We start from the raw sequence: 21,688 nt of genomic DNA on the forward strand, positions 1-21,688 counted from the left end.
GCCAACCTGATCTGCTTTCTGCTCCAGAAAATCCCAATCTAGAAGAATCTACAGCTTTAGATGGCCTCCGTGTCATTCTTTTCCCCTGCTTTATAAGTAACCAGCTGGGGAAGCAATTGTCTGCTCATCAGGGAGCCTTGACCAAAAGCAGCTGGGAGAAGGGATTAAGGAGACAGGGAAGGAGCTCCTTCTGAAATGTCATCCCCGTCACGTAGGCGAGACTGACAGCATCAGATGGCTCTCCTCCTGCCGCCTCCCGTCTCCCGGCTCTGAAACAGAGGCCTTACCTATCACTCCCATGTCATCCACATAGGGGCTCTTGGCCCCCACGATCCCACCGAAGCACTCCTTCTGGGGGGCACAGTATGATTTATCCAGGTGGGTCTTGCCGTCGCTGTCCACCATGCACCACTCACAGTCCAGCACGCCAAAGCAGTCCCTGAGAGAAAAAAAAAATGAAGGGTTTCATTCGAATACTTTATAGGATGAAAATACCACGAGGGTTACCATCTGTTCCCTCCATCCCATCCCACTGTCTGGTGCTATGGACAAGGGAACCCTCGCCTCCATGTTTCCCTGATCCCCTTGCGTGTGGTGGAAGTGGGAGGATGGCCGGGTTTATCGAGACTTGGACACTGTCTGGAAGCGACCCTTTGCCCCTCACTGGCTGGCTGCCTACTGCTGATTTAGGGTACAGTGGCAAGAACCTAGCTCTTGAAGCAGAGGGTTCAGATTCAAATTCTCCCTTGGACACTATTACTTGTGAAATCTGTGCTAGCCCTATGACATAAATAGCTTCTCTTCAGGGAGGTCAGAGTAAATGTCTTTAGCGCAGCAGTTTTCAAAAATTAGTACCGGGACTCTTGCACTCTTGAAAATGATTAAGGATCCAAGGAATTAAAGCTGATAATCTTTAAAATATTTATTAACCCATCAAAAATAACATTAATAAACCAACTGCATGTTTACATAAAATATATTTTATTAAAATAACTATTTTTTCCAAACATAAAAGAATTTATTGAGAAGAATCGCCATGTTTTATGTTTTTTTGCAAATCATTTTAATGTCCAGCCTAACAAAAAACAGCCACACTCTCATAGCTGTGTCTGCATTGAATTGGTTGCAGTATGTAGTTCTGGTTGAAAAATGTGAAGAAAATCTCATTATTCACACAGATATGTAGTTGGAAGAGGGAGGAATATTTAATAGGCAAATCCTACCTCTGTATTCTTATAATTATAATCTTAGTAGTTATAATATTTAATAATATAAAGTTTAAAAGTTATAAATATAATGCAATAATAATTATATATTGCTATAGCAATAGTTTGGATCTCCCAGACCCCTTGAAAGTGTCCAGGTCTCCTCAGATGATGTAGTGAGAGTTCTGTATCTCAGTGTGACAGAAAGGGACTCTTTCCTAAGTAGCATCTCATGCTAATCAGATGCACAAAAAAATGGAAGGTGAATGAGCTGCAATAAAGACTCAACTTCAGAAGGCATCTCCATTTAGTCTCTTTTCCCCTACTTCAAATATTGGCTTTTATTTCTGTCCTTTGTTTCTAGATCAGTTTCATTGTGGATATATTCTCTCTCCTTTCCCTACTCACTGATCCATCCCTTAAGAAAGAAGAAGAAAGGGGGGAGAAAGCAGTTTAGAAAATAAAGGATCGCACTGGCAGAATTTGTCAGCTTATGCCCTATTCCACATCCCTGGGCCGCCGCCTCTGTGAAGAAGGGAAGGACATACACATCCTCATTTCTTCTCTGGGGCTGACCTTGAACTTTAGAACTTAAGTCCATTTTTTTTCCAGATAGAATTCTAATGATCTCGGCATATGGCTTTTAGTTCATGGCAGAAGGAAGAGATGGACTTGACATGGAATGACAGTTCGTGGCAAGAAAAGCCAGCTAGAAAATTGATCCCGAGGGAGGAAGCACAAGAGCTCATCCGGGGCCAGGGTTTCTGGTAGAATTTCAGAAGGATGGAAGCTTGTCAAATGGGATGCAAAATCCCTGAGGACGGGGACCATATTCACGTGTTAGAGCGAACCCTTAACACATCCTTGCTAAACAGAATCGTTTTGCCCATTTCCAGAAGAAGTTAAATGATGATAATCAGCCTTCCCCTTCACCTTACTGACTGGTAATGAGAGATGAATAATGGTGACAGACTTGGTATGGATGGGGCTGGGTGGGAAGGACTGACTCTAGAGCAGCTGAGGGCACCACAGGGTACATGGCTCTAGTCTAGAGTCGGAAAAACCCAAGTTCCAAACTGACCTCGGACACGGACAAGCTGGGTGACTTAAGTCACTTAGATTCTGTTTACTTCAGTTTCCTCAACTACTAAATGGGGCTCACAAGGACACCTGTCACTGAGTGCTGTGTGAGGAACCAATCAGCTAATCTCTGTAAAGCATTTAACACAGGGCCTGATTCACAGCATTTAATTCATTCTTATGCCTTTAACCCCTTTTAGAGATTAAAGACTTGCATTCGAATCCTACCTCTGATGCTTACCACCTTATAAGTGTGAACTTATAAATCATTTACATTTAATTTTTCCTCATCTATAAAATGAGTGGGTTAGGGTAGATGGTCTCTGGGGTTACTGGACAAGGGAGAATTAAATGTCTTAGATAATGCTGGAGCTGAGCCGGGGTCTTGGTGATTTCTAATTTCTAATTCTCGCTGCCTCATATTCCTCTTGCACACGAGCAGGGGACATTGTGCCTGCAGGGGAGGAGGGGACAACAAGTCCACTAGCTGAGCATTCAAACCATTCCTCTCAGAACTATAGAGACTGAATGTGGATCAAAGTATACTATTTTCTTTGTTTCCTTTCTCTTTCTTGTGGCTTTTTCCTTTTGTTCTGATTTTTCTTTTACAACATGATCAATGTGGAAATATGTTTAAAACGATTGTATGTGTGTAACCTATATCAGAATGCTTGCTCTCTTGGGAGGAGGAAGACAGGGGAGGGAGAGACAAAACAAATGGAACTCAAAATCTTTTAAAAAATGAATGTTGAAAACTATCTTTACATGTAATTGGAAAGGTAAAATACTATTTTTAAAAAGGTTCCTTTTAATAGTTTTAGCTCGGGAAGTCTGGGATGGACCTAGAGAGAGCACGGACAGCAGCTTACCCACTCTCCATCCTCTGATTGCATCTGCTGTTGACGCACTGAGGCAGGGCATCTTGCAAACCAGGGTCGATGGCCGTGTATGTTACTGGCTCCTGGTGGACCTCACAACTTGGATTTCTATTTGGGGAAAGCATGGAAGTTACAACGAGGGAGTTACCAGAAACACACCATTTCTCTCAGTTAACCAGGCCCAGTGTCCCCAGATATGGGTGAATTTCTATCATGGCAGGCTGCAGAAAGCATGAATTAAGATTAAAAATGGGACTTGGAGTTGGGAGGGGAGTTCAAATTCGAATAGTATCTTTGCTTCTTCATCTATAAAATGAGGACAAAGGGGAGGAGGGAAGAGACATACTGTTACCCTCAGTCTTGGAGAATGGGGAGGAAATCACTCAACGGAGCCCAAAGTGCTAGGAAAATGAGGTGTTCAAATGAATGAATTGGCTCTGGAGTCAGAGCACCCAGGTTCTAGTCCTGGGCAGCTCCACGATCAGAGAGTTTCAGTTCTAGTCCTGGTCAGTTTCACAATCAGAGAGCCTTGGTTCTAGTACTGGCCAGCTCTAGAATCAGAGAACCAGGTTCTACTCCTGGGCAGCTCCACAATCAGAGAGGCTTGGTTCTAGTCCTGGCCAGATCTAGAATCAGAGAATCTAGCTTCTATTCCTGGCCAGCTCGACAATCAGAGAGCCTCGGTTCTAATCCTGGACAACTCAAGAATCAGAGAACTTTGGTTCTAGTCCTGGTTGGATCTGGATTTCAGTGCTGGCTTCTTCTCCTTTCTGCCTATAGAACCTAGTTCAATCTCCTTCACTTTTCTATCACCCAATTTTCTCTAGACAACCCTCTAAATCTATGAACTGGTCATCACTTAAGAGTTTTAATTTAGTAAATGATACGGACATTGCAAATACACTGAATTCCTTTTACTGCAAAGCCTGGGGTAGATTTCCTTCTGAGGCGTTTATGAGTCTAAGATGCCCCCCGCTTTCCAGCTAAGGCCTGCGCTCATTTCTCCAGGCTCTTCCCAAAGCAACTAGACCCAGCCCGCCCGATTCATTTTTACCTGTTCTCTGCATTGGTGAGGTTGCCGGTGCACTCGTTGACCTCCAGAGGGCATTCACAAGGACATTCACATTCATTTTGTTCCATTCTTGAAAGCAAAAAAAGGAAATGAGCATGTGCAGGATGTCAGTAAGAAACTTTAAACCATCACACACAAAGGGAAAATGATATTCCAAGATAAATTAGAAGGAGAGTTAAAGGAAGATGCAAGGGCAGTTTTAAATATTTGGGGATGGGGAAGGTAGAAATAAGGACTTGTGACTTCATCTATATGGAAATCCTGATGGGGTGGCCCCTTTCTGTTCATACAGATCAGTCCTTCAATAAGCATTTATTAAGTACCTACTTTATGCAAAGAACCCAGGATACAAAGAAAGGGAACATTCTAATTCTCATTCTAAGGGGGAGACACCATGCAGATAATTGTGCTCAAACAAGATTTAGAAGTAGAGGGAAGTCTCTGAAGGGAATTGGGCAAAGCAACTGCCTGCCATTTCCACTCTTGGAGAGAAGTCTGGGGGAAGGGGGGACGGTTAGAGGGATTTATTGCCTTTCTCTAGGGTCACCCAGCTGGAAGGAGTCAGGGGCAGAATCTTTCTGACTCCAAGCCATTGAACTATTTGATTTCTTTTTCAATATATAGTAAGCTCCAACATCTGCCTCCAAATAAAGCCAGCTGCAGCAGGCCAGCCGTGCGCTAAGGGCAGTATATGGCTCCCTCCAGCATCATCTCCTAGATCCCCATGATCCTCCACTCTAAAATCTGGCATTCATTCATTCATTTATTGGCAGGAAAAAGTCGGCGCCCCTTTGCTAAGGAGGAGCTGGGGGATTCGGACCCCTGCTTACCTGTGACAGTTCAGACAGAGCCTGTCCACCATGCTGCACGCGCAGAATGCCAGAGAGTCACAGGTCTCATTCACTATTCCAACAAAAGCGTTGGTCCCCGGGATCCTCGTCAGTCGATATTTGGAACAGTGGCTGCCGTGAACAAGGTTTGTCAAATCCCCCTGGAAAAGAAGCAAGACAGTTCAGAGCCGGCAGGGAAACCTGTTTCTGGGGGCAGGAAGAAAGCCAGCATTTATTAAGTACCTACTATGTGCCAGGCAGTGTGCTAAGGACTTACACATAGGATCTCATTGGTGAGGGCTAACTACTGAGCCGCCTGCTAGCTTTATCTGATGACTTAGTAAAGATGGTTAACTGCCTCCCTTGAGCAAATAGGCTGCCTTTCCATAACAAGAATCCTTCCAGATCCATGAAGTCTCCTGCACAAAAAGAGCCCTAAGCAACCACCCAAGACTTGTTTTTCTTGCATTATTCCCTTTCCTATAATAATAAAATGAGCCCAAGAGTTATTTGAACTGATTCAGCTTGACATAATATGTATATAAAGCACTTAGTGAACCCGAGAGGGGCGTATTATTATCAATAATGAGTTATTACTGTGGTTAATAAATGGAACCCAGAGAATCACATTTACAGTGACTATAACAATTAGTCAGTCAAGAAGCATTTATTAAGCGTCTGCTGTATGTCAGGCACTAGGAATACAACAAACAATATATATGACTAATGGAAATTGTGAGAGAACTGCAAGGGAGCCAGGAATGGTCCCTGAGAAAAGATACTGAACTAGGACCCTCTCTTTTTAGCAGGAGGAGAATCCAGCATATTCAAGCAGGTGACGTCACTACCCATTGTTTTAGTTTAACATCTGTTTTTTTTTTTTTTCTTTAGACGGGAAATCTGATTAGGGAAGGGAAAAGGGGGCAAGAGAACCCCAAATGACCATGATGTCAAATATGGCGCCATAAAGATTATTGTCAAAATAATAAAAGCAATTATAGATATCAATTTAAGGTTTACCAGATGTTTTCCCAGTATTCTCATTTGATTCTCACAACAACCCTGGGAGGTGGGTACTATTATTATCCATATTTTATAGGTGAGAAACTTGATGCCAGTAGAGAGTAAATAACTTGCCCAAGATCACACAGCTAGGAAGTATCCAAAGCCACATTTGAATGGAGGTCTTCCTGGCGCCACATCCTACTTTCTAACCATTGTACTACCCGGTTCCCTGATGGAAAGAGCTCTCAGAATGAATGCAGAAGGATGGAGAAGAATGGATCCAATGGCAGTAACATTATAAAAGGAAAAAGCAACTCTGAAAGATGTTTAGAACTCTTGATTGACGCACTGATAAAGTCCAGTTCTAGACACCAGCTACTTCCTGCTAGAAATGTGAGGGGCTTAATGCTGAAGAGAGCAGGGACACACATTTTTGGACATGGCCAATGTAGGGAATTTTTTTCACTATATATATGATGTCTATAGATGTATTTCTTTTGCTTTCTTTATTGTTCAATCTGAGGAGGAAAAAAAAAATTACTTGTTTTAACAAGTTTTTTTAAAAAGCACTTTCTTATAATAATCCCAAAGGGGCAAGTAATAGAAGTTTTGTCTCCATTTTACAGACGGGAAAACTGAGTCTTGGCTAAATGAGGGGACTTGCTGAAGGTTTTAGAACTAGTAAGTTATAGTTTTGGATTTCAATCCCAGGCCTTCTGATCCAAACTGATCCATGTGATCTAGTGGCCTCCTTGATCAAACACACTGGGCGTTATCCCACATTTATTAGACATATCTAGTACTTTATTTGCCTAAGTCACTCACTCTGCCGCCCTTATTGTTACTCAGCATGTGTGTTATCGGCCTAAACACAGGTAACTAGAAAGGTAAGTTTTTTCCCATCCTAGAATTTTGGCCATAGGCAAGCGAGAAGGATTTGTAGCTTTCTGAAATCCACCTCCTACCCATCATGGCGCTGATAAAGAGTAGAGCTCCTCTGCATTAAGTTGAGCAATCACAACGAGATAGCTAAAGTTTTAAAAAAAAAAAAAAAAGCCTGGACAATAGAACCATAGGTGTCTAATTAAAGCCGGAAGTCTGCTCTCCAGAGAGTCCTGCTTCACAACCTAGTGAAGGGGAATGGGAGGGGCGGAATGGCGAGAGGATGCTGGGAAATTTACTCACCACAAGGCTGGTATTAAATTTATAAAATCTCTGCACTGTCCTGTCGCTGAAACTATTACACAGATTCTTCTTGACGAAATTGGGGTGGTTCAGAATGTCATTGGCCACCAGAGGTTCCTGGGAGGTGAAAAAAAGAGTCGGTCAGTTGTACACATCGCAATTCAAAACGCACTTGTCAGATGGCTACCACATATGGTGGGCACTGGGCTGGCCACCGGGGACACAAGACTGGCACCACGCCCCGTTCTCAAGGAGCTTGCCTTCTCTTTGGGGGAAACAACACGTATGTACAGATAAGGCAATATAAAAATAATATTCCTCCAGCCAGGGGAGTGTATGAGGGGTAACCATTGGGAGAACAGGAAATGAGTGAGGCGGTTCTTAGGGAAAGAGGCAAAGAAGGGGAGCACTCCAGGAAAGGGGTGCATGCTGTGCAAAGTCACGGACATCAGAGATGGAATGTCCCACAAAGGGAATGGCAAGGAAGCCAGTTAGTTGGAGTGTAGAGTGGACAAGGGGTAGCCCAGAAGGATAAGATGGTGAAAGGCTTTTAATGCCCTCCGTTTGTATTTTGTATTTTATCCTTTCTATGGCCCCCAAAGTTCCTTCTATCGGGTAGTGGTACATTTTAGGAATGTTGCTTTGGCCGCTCTGAGTAGGAACAAATGAACTTCACTGCCCTTCGGGGCCAGTACCTTATGTGTGATGTGCTGCTGTTCCACCGGCGCGTGGCCTTTGGGGTCGATGAGTGTTGGGTGGGCCACCAGATAACCCCTGTCCTCCATGATGAAGCACCTGCTCGAAAAAAAGCCACATGCCTCAGTGATCCAAGGAAGTGCAAGGGAGTCAAAAAAATTTCCTATCAGCTATGAAAAGTATGACTCTGGGTAATCCAGGCTCTGGAAGGGAAGAGAAGGCAAGTCAACAAGCTTTTGCTGAATGCCTACTCTGTGCCAGGCACGGTGCTGAGGATCTAAAGAAAGGCAGGACCAGTCACTTTGGAAAGGAAACCATTCGTGCTGATGAAGTGCATCTCCCAGGATGCAAGCCAAGGAGAATAGGAAGCCGGAGTGGGAAGTTTTATAGATCAGAAATACGGGTGGAGTCCCCGTAGCCATCCTCGGCTAAAGCAAAGAAGGCCTCTTTCCAATGTGACAACACCTGGAAAGCTTAACGCAAAAGAAAAGCAGAGGACAGAACCCAGATATTTGCGTTCCCAAACTTTCAAGTCAATCACAAAATTCCCTCTTTGCAGACAAAGTCAAAATACACAAGATTTAATTCAGATGTAGTATCAAGGGATTCATTTAATGGCATTCAGAAATATTCCAGGGAAAGATAGGACTGAAAATGGCTGAACAACAACAAAAATTAGGTGTTTGCGATTCAAATTACTTTGATAAGGTATATGACCTGTCACAAAGCCAAATGTCATCCACGAGGCATGAGCAAACTGGATGGGCTAGCCAGGTGGCAAGAGCCAGAGTAGTCACTGTCCATCCATCCACTCCACTGGCACCATCAGACTATTATAAGAAAGCAAGGAAGGCTCCTGTCAAGGAATGACAGTCCATTACTGTCATTGAGTCATTTTAATCGTAGTCAACTCTTTGTGACCCCATCAGGGGTTTTCTTAGCAGGGATAATGGAATCATTTGTTATTTCCTTCTCCAGTTTGTTTTGCAGATGAGGAAACTGAGGCAAACAGGATTAAGTGACTTGCCCAGGGTCCCACACCTAGTAAGTGTCTGGATTTGAATATGAGTCTTCCTGCTCCAGATAACTTTTAAATATCTGGAAGGCAAAGACTTCCTTTCTTCAGAAATGGAACAGTGAATTCGGAGGCTTCGGATCTTCCTACTACCACAGTGGTCTTAGTCCTAATGACAAAAATATAACCCAAGAAAGGAGGAGAGAAATGGGAACCTTTATCTTCACCAGAAATGTCTGATTTCTCACAGAACAGAGGCCTTGGAGATGTCCTTTTTCAAATACATATTTTATATCAGACACTATGTCTAATCTGCCAGTTTAGGCCATAGAGTGTCACACCTAAGTAGAAAAAAAACACCATCCCCAAAAGAAAAGCATAGCTTCCCCTGCCATGTGTCAAAGCTGTGTGAGAAGCTATCCCTTATGCTTATGGATCCCTAGGACCTTGTCCATCCCTCTTGGCTTTGTGGCAATCAAGCCCAAAGGCTGTAGGACCCAGACAGACTTACCGTATCTTGTTGCCGCCATCTTGGTTGCAGACTGGTAACAGATCCATGAGAACTTTGTAGAAGTATCTCAGTGTGAAGTCGATGCCCATCACCGCCACGGTGTGCCCAGAAGACATCTGAGAACTTTAAGGATACAAGAAAGCAAAAGAGAAGAAATGAGAACCGGCCATTCTTGGCACTTGGCCGAGTTGTTCTCTGGAGGTTTAACACCACGTGCCGCATACAGACGATCCATTGAACCACAGGGGTGACACAGTATGGGGATGTCCTGACAAGTAAGAGGGGAGACTGAACTGAAGAAGGAATGGTGTTCCTCTGACCTGGAATCCCTCCGACTAGGAACCCAGGGGCTTTTAGTAGCGAGTATTCGCTTGCCTTATCTCGCCTGAAGCCAGACCCACATCAATTCCTGTACATCATTGGGCCAGTCTGAGGCAGGTGGACGCTCCTCCCCTCTCCTTACTCTATTCTCTAATTTGTAGAATTACAAATCCAGCTTGTGAACATGAATCAGTTCCCTCTGACTTTCCTGTTCAAAACATTCTTCTCTAGCACTAGCGTCTAACACTCCCCACTGTACAATGTTAGTACAGTTAGAATAGAAGCTCTTTGAGGGGAAGGGCCTGTTTGCACGCTTGTATTTATGCCTCCAGTGCCTGGCTCACACAGCGTAAGAACTGAACAAGTGCATTTTCCCCACTCATTCATAAATGATACGTAAGAACAGGTATCTCTCCTTCCCTCCCTTTTCTTCTTCCTCCCCCTCTCCCGCTTCCTCCCTCCCATCCCCTTCCTCTCTCTGTATCTCTTTCTCCTTCTATCTCTCACTCTCTCTTTGACTCTGTCTCTGTGTGTCTTTCTCCATCCTCAATATAGTTACTTGAAGAGGACCAAAATGACATCTCTAGGTCAGAGTTCACAGGATGATGTAATGAACGGAGAGCTCGCCTTGGAATCATGAAGGGCCATGTCTGAATCTCACCTCAGACACTGGAGTTCACATGAGATACGTAAAGTAGTTGGAAAACATTAAGCGCAACATAATTGTCAACTGTTAGAAATAAGGCAAAGCCATGAAGATGCATAAGATCCCAGCCCCCTTTAAGGCTGGAGAACAGAACGAGAGAATCCCCGAACACCCAAGATGGAGGGAAGCTTGCAGGCTAACTAGATTGTGCCAGATGTCAACAAAGTTTCTTCCAAAGATCATCTGGTCTCTGCATGAAGACCCCCAGTGATGGGAGGTTCCCTCCATCTGAAGGCAGAACAGAAATCTGTCTCAAGAGAGATCCAGACTGACCCTCTGTCACTTCTACCCATGGCTCCTCGCAAGACCCTCTTGGGGGCAGAATAAACCAAATCCCTCTTCAATATGAAGGAGAGACTTGGCAAAATCTCTCATCATCTCAGCTGATCTTCTCTTGAAGCTCTGTCAAAGGCTTCCCAATGTGGCTGTCTGGCTATGTGTAACCCTCCTAGCTCCCTGGCTTTTGCCTGCAGCATATAAAAATAACAACAACTCCTTTTAGAAGAAAGGAAAGAACCCCACCTTATATCCACTTTATCTCATTGGGTACTCATAGAAATCCCGGGAAGGAGCTGAAATGTTTATCCCTATTTGGAAGGTGTGGAAATTGAGGCACACAGAGTTATTTTCCTAGGATCAGATCGCTAAGAAGTGTTTGAGGTGAGATTCAAACTCCAGCTTGCTTCTTCATGTACTTTATGGGGAGCCTGCCTCATTTTTATTGGAGAATCAGAGCTTAAATGTCCTCCCTCTCCCAGAGACTCTTTGAGCTCTCTCCCTGACCTGGGATTTGCCCCGGGGGCTAGAGTCCTTCTCCATTGGCTTAGCATATTTTTACTAAGATATATTTTTACAGAACAACAACAAATAAAAACAAAGACCTACAGTCTAAGGCCTCAAGAAAAAATCAACAGTTTCAGAAGGGCCTTCCTCCTACGGCAAGATCTTCTAAAAATCACACTGAATTTGAGCTCGTCCCTGAAATCTGATTTGTCATGTAGGTCTACTGCCCCCTTCTGGTTCTAACTGGTATTCACTGCTACTTTTAACTATTGAAATTACTAGATCAAAATGAGAATAACTAATAGCTAACATTTATACACATGTCATGACTTGTACAATTATTATCTCACATGATCTTAATTCATATGGAAAAGTGAATGAAAACAAAAGTCTCAATGCAGTTTAAAAACTATTGAGGTTTTGCTAAGACTTTTGGGTCACCCTATTATTAATAATATCTTCAAATAACTATTGTCCTTTGAATTCATAAGACCACAGAATTTCCATGGAACACCGGTGATCATCGAATCCGATTTCTGCATTTTACAAAGGAGGAAACTGAAAGCCAGAGACAAAAAGCCATCTGCTTCTCATGTGGCACTTATAGACAATCCCTCCTACTAGGTAGAGAGCTCCCTTGGGAGGGTCTTCAAACAATTTTGTTGTTTTTTTTCCACTCTACCAAGCTTCTGGTGCCCTGCAAAGCATGTCAGTATCACAGAATCACAAATTCAAAATTGGAAGACAGTCTGATCCAGAACAAAAATGGTATTTATTATTCTTTCCTGTCCCTGGAAAGTGGCTCTCCAACCTTTGAGGACCTTTTAGATTTAGCACTTAGGGTCTGGTACAGAGTAGGTGCTTAATAATTGCTTGCTGACTTGCTGTCCTCTGATCACTTTAGTTTGTTTAACCTCCTATCTCAACACGGGGCCTGAGACGTAGATTCCAACTGCCTCCTTCTATTTGGATGGTCTAATTCTTTTAGGTCAAGCCCCAGTTGCACACAAACTCTTGTGGGGACCCTCTCATACTACTGACTTGAAATCCTCACCTGTTCTTCATAAGCACAATAGTGTGGGGATTAATTGTAGGCTCCCTTCGAACACCAAAACCTTTGAACCTATGAACATTTTCAGGCAAAATACTGCCTAGCCATACCTCCTCCACCTGCTATTTGCATTTTTTAGACCCAAGTATAAGACTACGTTGATTCCCCCAACTATTATTCTATTGATTTTATATTTTATCTCCTCTTCTCTCTCTCTCTCTCTCTCTCTTTCTCTCTCTCTCTCTCTCTCTCTCACACACACACACACACAGTCTCCCCAAAGAGAGTTCCCTGAGAGTAGAAGTTGTTTCATTTTTTTATATTTCGCTGTCCAGTGTCTAGCATATGATAGATACTCTGTTCAGTGATTGATCAATTCCTATTTAAGTTCATCTTATTATTAGATCCTGCCCAATGTTGTAGGTTATCAAGACCATTTGGGATCCTGTCACACCATTTCCTCCCACCTTTGGATCATCTGCAAACATGATGATGTATTATCTAGACCTTTATAAAAGTAATTGCTAAAAGTATTAAACAGCACAGAGGCAGGCAGGAAACTGTTGTTTCCCTTTCCTTATAGTCTTGATTGAGTTGTCTATTTCTTGGCTGAAGACGTACCTAATTCAAATCCTGTCAGATTTCTGGGGATGACTTATGTTTTCAATTCTATTAAATTCAAAAAGGTCTCTCCTCTACTCTTCCTCCTCCTCTTCTCTCTCATCCTTTTCTCCTCTTCCCCTCTCCCCCTACTTCTCAACTCACCCTTTCCCTCTCTGACACGGTAGTCATATGATGAATCTGTTGTAACTAATAAAAGGAAAAGGTTACTTAATGGAACAGGGATTGTCTCAAAACCAAGAAGCCCTGACCTATGGTGCCAGGTTGTGTGACCCCTCAAAGATCTAGGCAACTCTTGTAACCTATTCATTGCTGAAAAGGTATCAACTTATATTGGTAGTAAGTTTTCACACTGAAAATTCCCTTTCAATGGGTTCAGTCTCCATCCCTACATATTTCAACCTGAGTCAGGGAGTTAGCTTAAATGGCCTAGAAGTTTCCTTCCCATATAAGACTATGTGATTTGATTATCATGACAAAGAGCAGTAGTAAGCTGCATGGTGTACATTTATATGCTTTGCATCCTATTTTTTTTAACCTGCATTTCAGAGATATGCTGTTACCTTAGCAACTGTGGAAGAAGATCTCAGTGGAGACAAACTGACTTTTCTGCTCCACAGATAAAATGTAGCCATATTCCTCTTCCATTCAAAATGGATGCCTGACCAGTCTCTTAATCAGTGATTGCACATCCTCATCACTCTACCAAACTCCAAATAATAAAAATAAAAATCCCCAGGCTGAGAACAATAGCACATGCTAAGGAATCACTACATGGTTTCCAAATGCTGTCGTTCAGTTGCTTTTCAGTTTTGTCTGGCTCTCTGTGACCCCATTTGAGGTTTTCTTGGCAAAGATACAAGAGGGATCTATCATTTCTTTCTCTAACTCATTTTACAGAATAAAGTGAGACAAACCTGGTTTAATGACTTGCCAAGGTTACAAAGCTAATATGTCTGAGACCAGATTTGAACTCAGGAAAATGCATCTTCCTGACTCCAGAGCCAACACTATCCAATATAGCGCCACCTAGCTGCTAAAATCCTAACTGATCAGCATGAAGATGTAAGATACAAGCAGAGGTGGGTTTGATCGGAGATATCTTGAATTCTAGTCTTTTTTTTTCCTAAGTAATTAGCCATTTTATTAATAATGCTAGCATTCTAGCAAAAAAGCATTCTTAATTCTTATTATTTTTAGATAATAAATAGAATTTATTAATTCTAATTATTAATAAAAAGAAGCCAGTGGCACTCTCTAATGCCAAAGACCTGAATTCTATTATCTTGTTCTTACCTATCACTGAAATAATTTCTAAAGCCTTTCACTTCTAAAACTAAACATTCAAGTAAGTTCCTCCCTTTTCCCACAAGAGAGAAGAAACTTAAAACACAAGTAAGAGTGGATGAGGGCTCATTTGGTTCAAAATTGTGGTTTCCATGGATCATGTTGAGGGAACTGGGGAGACAGCTTCCTGCTACAAACAGGGCAGGAGCCTTTGCTGCAAAGCTGATCTCTTCCTTGGAAAGAAGACGCTCGCTCTTTGGACCTGAGCTGACAGAGCTTAGACTATGCTATAGTAATATAACCAATTATCCAGAGGATAGAAGTGAGCAGACCAAGATGTTAGGAAGAGGGAACACAACTAGGAGCATGTGACCTCATGAGAACTGTAGTCAAAAACAGATCTCTAGGCACAAGCCTTTGGAGGTTGCTTTGGGTTGATCACCCTTTCCTTGGGAAGGGCAGGACAGGAGAGGCTTTTTGTTTCCTTATCTCTGTTTTGCTTCTTTTTCCTCAGAGAATGGGCCCTGGGGCTTATCATGTCTCTATAAGGAGCAGTAGATAAAAGATGACTTTTCCAATGGTTCAGGGATCAAACAACAATCTCTCTTTGTCTGGCTCTACCTTGGAAGTTGGAAAATCTGTGTGACCTCATGCCAAGATCAGCTTAAGTGGGCTGAGAAGAGATAACCAGTGACAACCGCCTTTCGTTAATAATTAGGTTGCTAGGTGGCACAGTGGGTTGAGCACTGAATCTAGAGTCAGGAAGGTTCAAATACCAATCACCCCTCAGACTCTTCCTAGCTATATGATTCTGGGCAAGTCATTTAACTTCTGTTTGCCTCTGTTTCCTCACCTGTAAAATGGGAACAAGAACATTGTTTACCTTCCAGAATTGTTGTGAGGACCTAATGAGGCAATATTTATAAAGTGCTTTATAAACTCAAAACCCTAGAGAAATACTATTTGGGAATCCCATATTTTTACAATGATAAGATCAAAGCTCTGAACATGAAAGGGACTTCAGAAGTTATTTAACTCAAACCTTCCATTTTACAGATGAGAAAACTGAGGCTCATAGCTAAAAAAACTCGCCCAAGCTTTTAGAGAAAGATTAAATGCTCATTCTTTGCATTACTCTGGATTGTTTCCTTGAAGATTCTAATTTTATTCACACACAAGACATCTGAATGTGGCTCAGGATTTATAGAGAAACTGGAATCTCTTCTGACCATTGGCGACCTTGATCATCTCCATCAAAGATGAGTCTAAAATTTGGGGAGGGGAGATTGGACACTGTACATTCTGGAGGAAAGTCATTGGCTTTCGCATCAGATAGAACCCTAGAAATTCTCTAGACTATTCATAGATAACAGACATTTACTAGCATTTTGATTTCAAAGCACTTTAATATAATTAATTCATTTGAGCATTAGGGATTATAAGGACTGCTGAGGCAAGTTAAGTGTCAAAGCCACACTGGTTATTGAGTGGTGGGATTCAAATCCAGGTCCTGCTAACAAGAGCACCTAAATTTTTCTCACCAGAAACTGTTCAAGAGATTATGGCAGTTCAAAGGGCCACTCTTTACACCACAAGAGTTCTTTGCCAATTGCAGAATGTACAATGTCTTTGACCCATTGCTCCAATCCCCCCTCCACTTTTAGACTTTCCCCTCTCTCCTTCCTATTAAAACCTTGAGCCAAGAGGTATCCTCTCCAGCTGAGCAGCATTGACTCCTAAGATAACAGGAAAATGAGACATATTTGAATCTCCACGCCACAATTCTGCTCTTGAGGAAAAGCTGGAGGGGTGGAGGTTAGGAGGCACTACTGAGTTCATTCAAGGGTAAACAAAAAGCAGTGTGATTGTTGGTTTTTAACGTGCCTACTGCCTCAAATGTACAGTTGGGGAAAAGAGGCTCATTGCAGATAACGATTAACCCCAGCAGTGGACTGGTTAGTAGAATCTGTTCTGAAAGAGTGTTTACACTTTTATTTGTGAAACACCACAGTGTGTGAGCAGCATCATGGGAGAGTTGTTCGAGAGAACCTTCAAGGATCAGAAGCTCTACTACAGAAGTTATGTGATCTTGGGCAAGTCACTTAAGTAGTCATTGCCCTAGGAAACTTTCTAAGAATATACGTTACAGAGAAGCTGCTCAGTTATCCTAGAAAAGAGAATTTCTCATCAGAAAATACCTAATCTAATGAAATCATGAGTCCTATTTAAAAAAAAAAAAAGGAAATATTATGGGAGCTGCTGTAAAATCAAGCAGATTTCTGTGAAAGATCAGCAGCCAGTTAGGTGTCGCCATTGTATGGATTGAATGAGGTAATATTTCAAAAGTGCTCAGTGCAGGACTTTGTATATAATAGGCACTTAATAAATGCTTTTTCCGTCCTTCCTATCCATCTCTTTGATTTATCTATCCTTATTTCTATCTCAATGTCTATCTACTCTTCAGTAAGAGCTCTGCCTACTATTAATGACAAAATCAAGTCAATTTACATTTATGAAGCACCTACTGTGTTCTAGGCACCATATTAATTTGCAGAGATACAAAGAAAGGTAAAAGTGGACACTGTCTTCAAAGAGCCCGTGAAATAATGGGCATGGAAACAATGATGTATCAATGGAACGTGTATACAGGGTAAGTTGGCGCTGGTCTCAGAGGGAAGCTGTTTGGAGTGAGAACTGGGCTGGGCTTCTTTGCAGAAGGTAGGATTTGAGCTGAGTTTGTAGGAAGCTGGAGTGAGCGATGAGGAGAGCCCACTGGGCCTGGAGGACATGCAAGCAGCATCAGCCAGCCATGGGAAAGGGCCTGCTAGCCCATCATTTCACAAAGGAAGCAGCAGAGGCTCAGAGACACCCGGACGTTTGCCCGAAACTAGCATCAGAACTAGCAGCCGACAGTATTGTCGGTTTACCATTCACTGAAACAGGAGACGGCATCATAGTGCTACTCAGTAAAGGTGTTTTCCAGGTACTCCGGGAAATGATCTATCCATATAATTAAGGGATTAGAACAGTCAGGCTTATTTTACCGGTTTATCTTTAGATCTCCACCCAAAATTTCCCTCATGTTTGTGTCTGCAGAGATAACTTTTGCTTATTCGCTATAAGCTCAAAACCTAATTTGTCAGTAATCTTGGGGAATTTTCACAAAGCTTGTGAAATGGGGAACAGACTGGGAAATATATACCATGCCTGTGTACAGAGACTGAGAGAGGTGGAATAGCAGAGTGGGTTTGGAGTGGAGAGACAAGGGTTTGAATTAAGCCCCAGATACTGACTAGGAGGTGAGGAGCTTAGTTTCTCAGACTCATTTCTTCATATATAAAATGGGGATAATAATCCTTGTCCTTGTATGTTGAGACTACAAGCTTCCCCAGGGCAGGGATCACCTTTCTTTGTGTCCTCCACCAATCTTTATTCAATGGAGTCTCTCAGATTTGTAACCATGACAACATCTTTGACTCCTGAGCAATCTGATAGTCTCCACCTAGCCACCAGATTCATTCAAGCCCACACATATTCCAATGGCCTTTCTTCATCTAATATATTCTACATGTCTCTGCTCCAGTTCAAGGGTCCTACTTCTACTCATGGTTTTCCCTGATCCCTGTGTCTAAATAAGGATCCCTCTTTCATTTAGTGCTTATGTCCAAAGGGTCTACTGAAAAATATCCCAGAAATGAAAGGGTTACCTGGAAGAATGAACCGTGTGACTGATGGTAACCACATAGCCAGCTCCTCCAACATCTAGATATGGACCGGTCAAAGAAATCAGCCCGGGGTTAGCCACTGCATGAAGATACCTGAGGGAAACCAAGAGAAGATATAGCATGTTCATGCTCTCCAAAGCTTCTGAATTTTGACATATATTTGTGGCACAGTATTCCCAGATGATCAAATAATATTATTTGATTAATTAAATATAATAGAATATGGATTAATAAATATTCTTTAAACTAAAATGTGTGTTATTAGACATATGAAAAGCTAATTTTGACTTCATGGGATAAAAGAAGCTAAAGGAGATTATTGATGACCATCAGTTCAATTCCTCCTTTTGCAGATGAGGAAACTGAGGCTCAAGGAAATTATGTGACGGTTCCAAAGTTACAAAAGTGCTATGTAACAAAAGTTTTATTTAAATCCACCTAAATCAACCTCCTTATAAAGATCATAAACCTGTGTAAACTATTTTTGAGATAGTAAGCACATGCATTAATGGCTCAAAAAAAAAAAAATGAAATCTTGGGGCAACTAAGGGGCATGGTAGATAGAACACCAGCCCTGAAGTCAGGAGGACCTGAGTTCAAATCTTAACACTTCCTAGCTGTGTGACCCTGGGCAAGTTACTTAACCCCAATTGCTGCAGCAAAAAAAGAAAGAAAGGAAGAAAGAAAGAAAGAAAGAAAGAAAGAAAGAAAGAAAGAAAGAAAGAAAGAAAGAAAGAAAGTAAAAAAGAAAAAAGAAATCTTGATTTCAATATCTTCAAACTTTATGGGTTAATAGCAAACACTGTATACTGTCTGTGAAAAAATATACACAGAACACACATGTTTTTGATATAAAAATTGCCTTCGTAAAGATGGTTCTTAGTATTTCAAAGAAATTATAAGGCTTTAGAATTAAAATTCTTATCCCTGCTTATACTGGTTATAAATTTCACCTATGATATCCTAAGGTATTACTGGGTCTTGCTTTTTAAAATGTCATCAAACCTTTTGACTGTCCCACTTTCTGACTTCTGCCATCCCCAAAGATCCAAAATATCTGAAGTTCCCTTTTTTAAAACAAAAGGCAGCTGGAGCCTCACAATTCTATGAAAGGAAGGGACAGCTGCAAGTTTCAGTGGAAACTACTAGTTTGCAGATAAGAAACTCAGGTAAAGGAAAAAAAAAAGAATGACTAGGTAAACAAAATAAATTCAAAGCTCAAACATTTGCCACCTACAGAAAAGGATACAACCAGTTCCCAAAAAAGTTTATAAATCTTATGTGTGTGCTGCAGAGCCTGTCTGCAGGCTCCATGGATTAGTTTTTGCCATTAAAAAAAAAAATCCTGCAAGAATGAAATCCAAAAAACAAAAGAGGGCATTTTTGAGTTTAGAGGGGCAATACTAATCTTTGTCATGGCCAGAATAATTTCTTAAGGAAACTAAGCAAATGGAAACTTGGATTCACTAATTCTAAATATGCAAACTGGGTTTTGTTAATTGCCCATATACAGATAGTTCTATTACTTTATACAGAGAAAGTTCTCTTCATTTTTAGTTATAAAAACCGGGTTCTGTTTATTTCAACTCTGCCGACAATTCTGTTCATTTCACCTATAGAGAATGAGTTCTATTAATTTCAGATATAAAGACTTGTGCTCTGTTCATTTCAGCTACAGAGAGATTCAATTCTATTAATTTAGTCTATAACTGGGTTCAAATCTGTTAATTTCAGTCACAGAAACTAAATTCTATTAATTTCATCTATGATGACTGGTATCTGTTCATTTCAGGTATTTTGACAAATCTGTTCATTTCAGCTATGTAGACCGGATTCTGTTAATTTCTGCTACAATAAATGGGTTTCGTTCATTTCAGCTAGTTTGACAGTTTGTCTAATTTTAGTTATACAGATTGTGTTCTGTTAATTTCACCTACGGTCCCCAGTGATGTCTGTTATATAGATTGGATACTGTGAACTTCATCTAAATTCACTACAGAGAAGCATCCACAAAAGTATCAATACATTTGGCCGTCAGGAATAGAAATGTAAAAGAAGAACTTTAAAAATATGGCTTGCAGTGAAATATATTGTGGAGGATAAATGTAGACATTTGTAGCCTAGAAATGTTTGTAAAGAGATAAGGCAGAGCAACTTCACCCACAGAAGGAAATACTAAATCTCCCATTAATGTTACATTAAAAACATCGATTTTATTATTTTCTTGCCACCAGTTTCTTCCTTTAAGGTAAATCACTTAGGGTGTTTTATTTTGTGTCTGTTTAATGTCTCTCAAGAAATGGACAGGGAGGGAATCCTCTGATCCTGGAACCCCCTGAAACTTACCATTGTCTCCTAGTGGGATCAAATGCTTTGTCCATGAGTGAGCCAGGATAAATTCTGAGGACTCCATTGGGCGTTGCTATGTAACGGCGGACAATGTAAGTATTCAGGCTACTCATTTCCATTTGTGTCATCCATTCATCTGTGACGTGACTGGTAGCCATTACTTCATTTCTGACAGAGAACTGTGAGACAAAGGGAAGGACATAGCAGGGATCCTTTAAGACTCACATTAAAAAAATAAAAAAGATAGTAAGCTGCTGGCAGGGTTTCCCAAAGACCCAGCACAGAGAATCCAAACCCAATTACTTCTTTAAAATCATCTCACACCAGATGGATGCAGCCAACTTAAAGGAGACAAAGGCTGATTATAGATAAAACATATTTCAGGCAATATAAGCAGAATCAAAAGTTTGTCCTCTCTAGGCCTGGGCCATTTAAGAGAAGTAAATAATCTACATTTGGAAATCTCATTTGGAAAAAATCTCATCTTTGCTTTTTTTTGAGATCTTGGATCATCTCGCCCCAGCCACAGACAGCAGGGATGCTTCACATCTTTCCCCTGGGAAAATGAGGGCCTCCAAAGCCTTTACTGCCCTCTGTTTCACACTCAACTCTCCCCCCCTTCTCCTCCCTTGAAAACCTATGGTGTATCTATAGTCTGAAAAGGATTCTTTAGCTAGTCCACAGGGCTTCCTAATCCATCAGAAGGGTCCCCACTGATCAGCTGTGGCCAAGTCATATGCTGTCTGCCATCATCCCTCCAGCTGAGGGGCACGGCCTGGCCCCGAAGTTCCCACACTGCAGGATCACTGCCTCAGACTTGGAGGCCACCCCCAGCGATCCACAGACAAGTGCTTACTTTCAGCCCAGGATTAGCAATGAGGCGGGTGTTGTCACTCAGGTAGGCGGTATAGTGTTCCACCATGCGCTTGGTCTCTGGTTGGCTCAGGTGCTCATAAGGGGAAGAAAAACTGCCTGCAGATAGCATGACTGTTGGGCTTTCTGAAAGATACCATATGAAAAGAATTAACAGCCACTAAATTTTCATTCAAATCCTGAAGAATAAAGAGTCACAGCTCATTTTCTGTCCTATTGGAGTATTATCTCTTATTATAGCTGCTTTAAGAATCCTATAGACAGTTAAAACCTAAGACTGTTGACCATTCTAAGAATACTGTTCCCCCCTCATTTTTTCACCTCTGTGTTTCTGCCCATGTGGTTCCCTCCTCCAGGAATCTGTTCCCCACAGCCACCAGCTTGTTGAATTTTACAATCACCTTAAATGATGTCTCTTCCACAAAGCTTTTCCTGTCTTCCCCAATAGGGAAGAGTTTTCCCTTTCCTTTTGCCTTTTAGAATCCCTTCTTCCAT

At 41.7% G+C, this 21,688-nt stretch overlaps 1 protein-coding gene across 1 annotated transcript in view; it reads right to left on the bottom strand.

Moving 5' to 3' along the window:
- The window catches only part of CACHD1 (cache domain containing 1), a 209,636-nt gene that overhangs the window by 12,420 nt on the left and 175,528 nt on the right, over positions 1–21,688 (bottom strand). The window contains exons 14-23 of the mRNA XM_051999510.1: positions 21,177–21,319; positions 20,318–20,499; positions 17,954–18,064; positions 9,478–9,600; positions 7,951–8,050; positions 7,256–7,372; positions 5,066–5,226; positions 4,218–4,304; positions 3,155–3,271; positions 288–439 (exon numbers count right to left, since the gene is read on the bottom strand). Of these exons, the coding sequence (XP_051855470.1) occupies positions 288–439; positions 3,155–3,271; positions 4,218–4,304; positions 5,066–5,226; positions 7,256–7,372; positions 7,951–8,050; positions 9,478–9,600; positions 17,954–18,064; positions 20,318–20,499; positions 21,177–21,319 (1,293 nt within the window). The remainder of the gene's footprint in view (positions 1–287; positions 440–3,154; positions 3,272–4,217; positions 4,305–5,065; positions 5,227–7,255; positions 7,373–7,950; positions 8,051–9,477; positions 9,601–17,953; positions 18,065–20,317; positions 20,500–21,176; positions 21,320–21,688) is intronic.

Source organism: Antechinus flavipes, chromosome 4 (assembly GCF_016432865.1).
Source record: "Antechinus flavipes isolate AdamAnt ecotype Samford, QLD, Australia chromosome 4, AdamAnt_v2, whole genome shotgun sequence".
Taxonomy (NCBI): domain Eukaryota; kingdom Metazoa; phylum Chordata; class Mammalia; order Dasyuromorphia; family Dasyuridae; genus Antechinus; species Antechinus flavipes.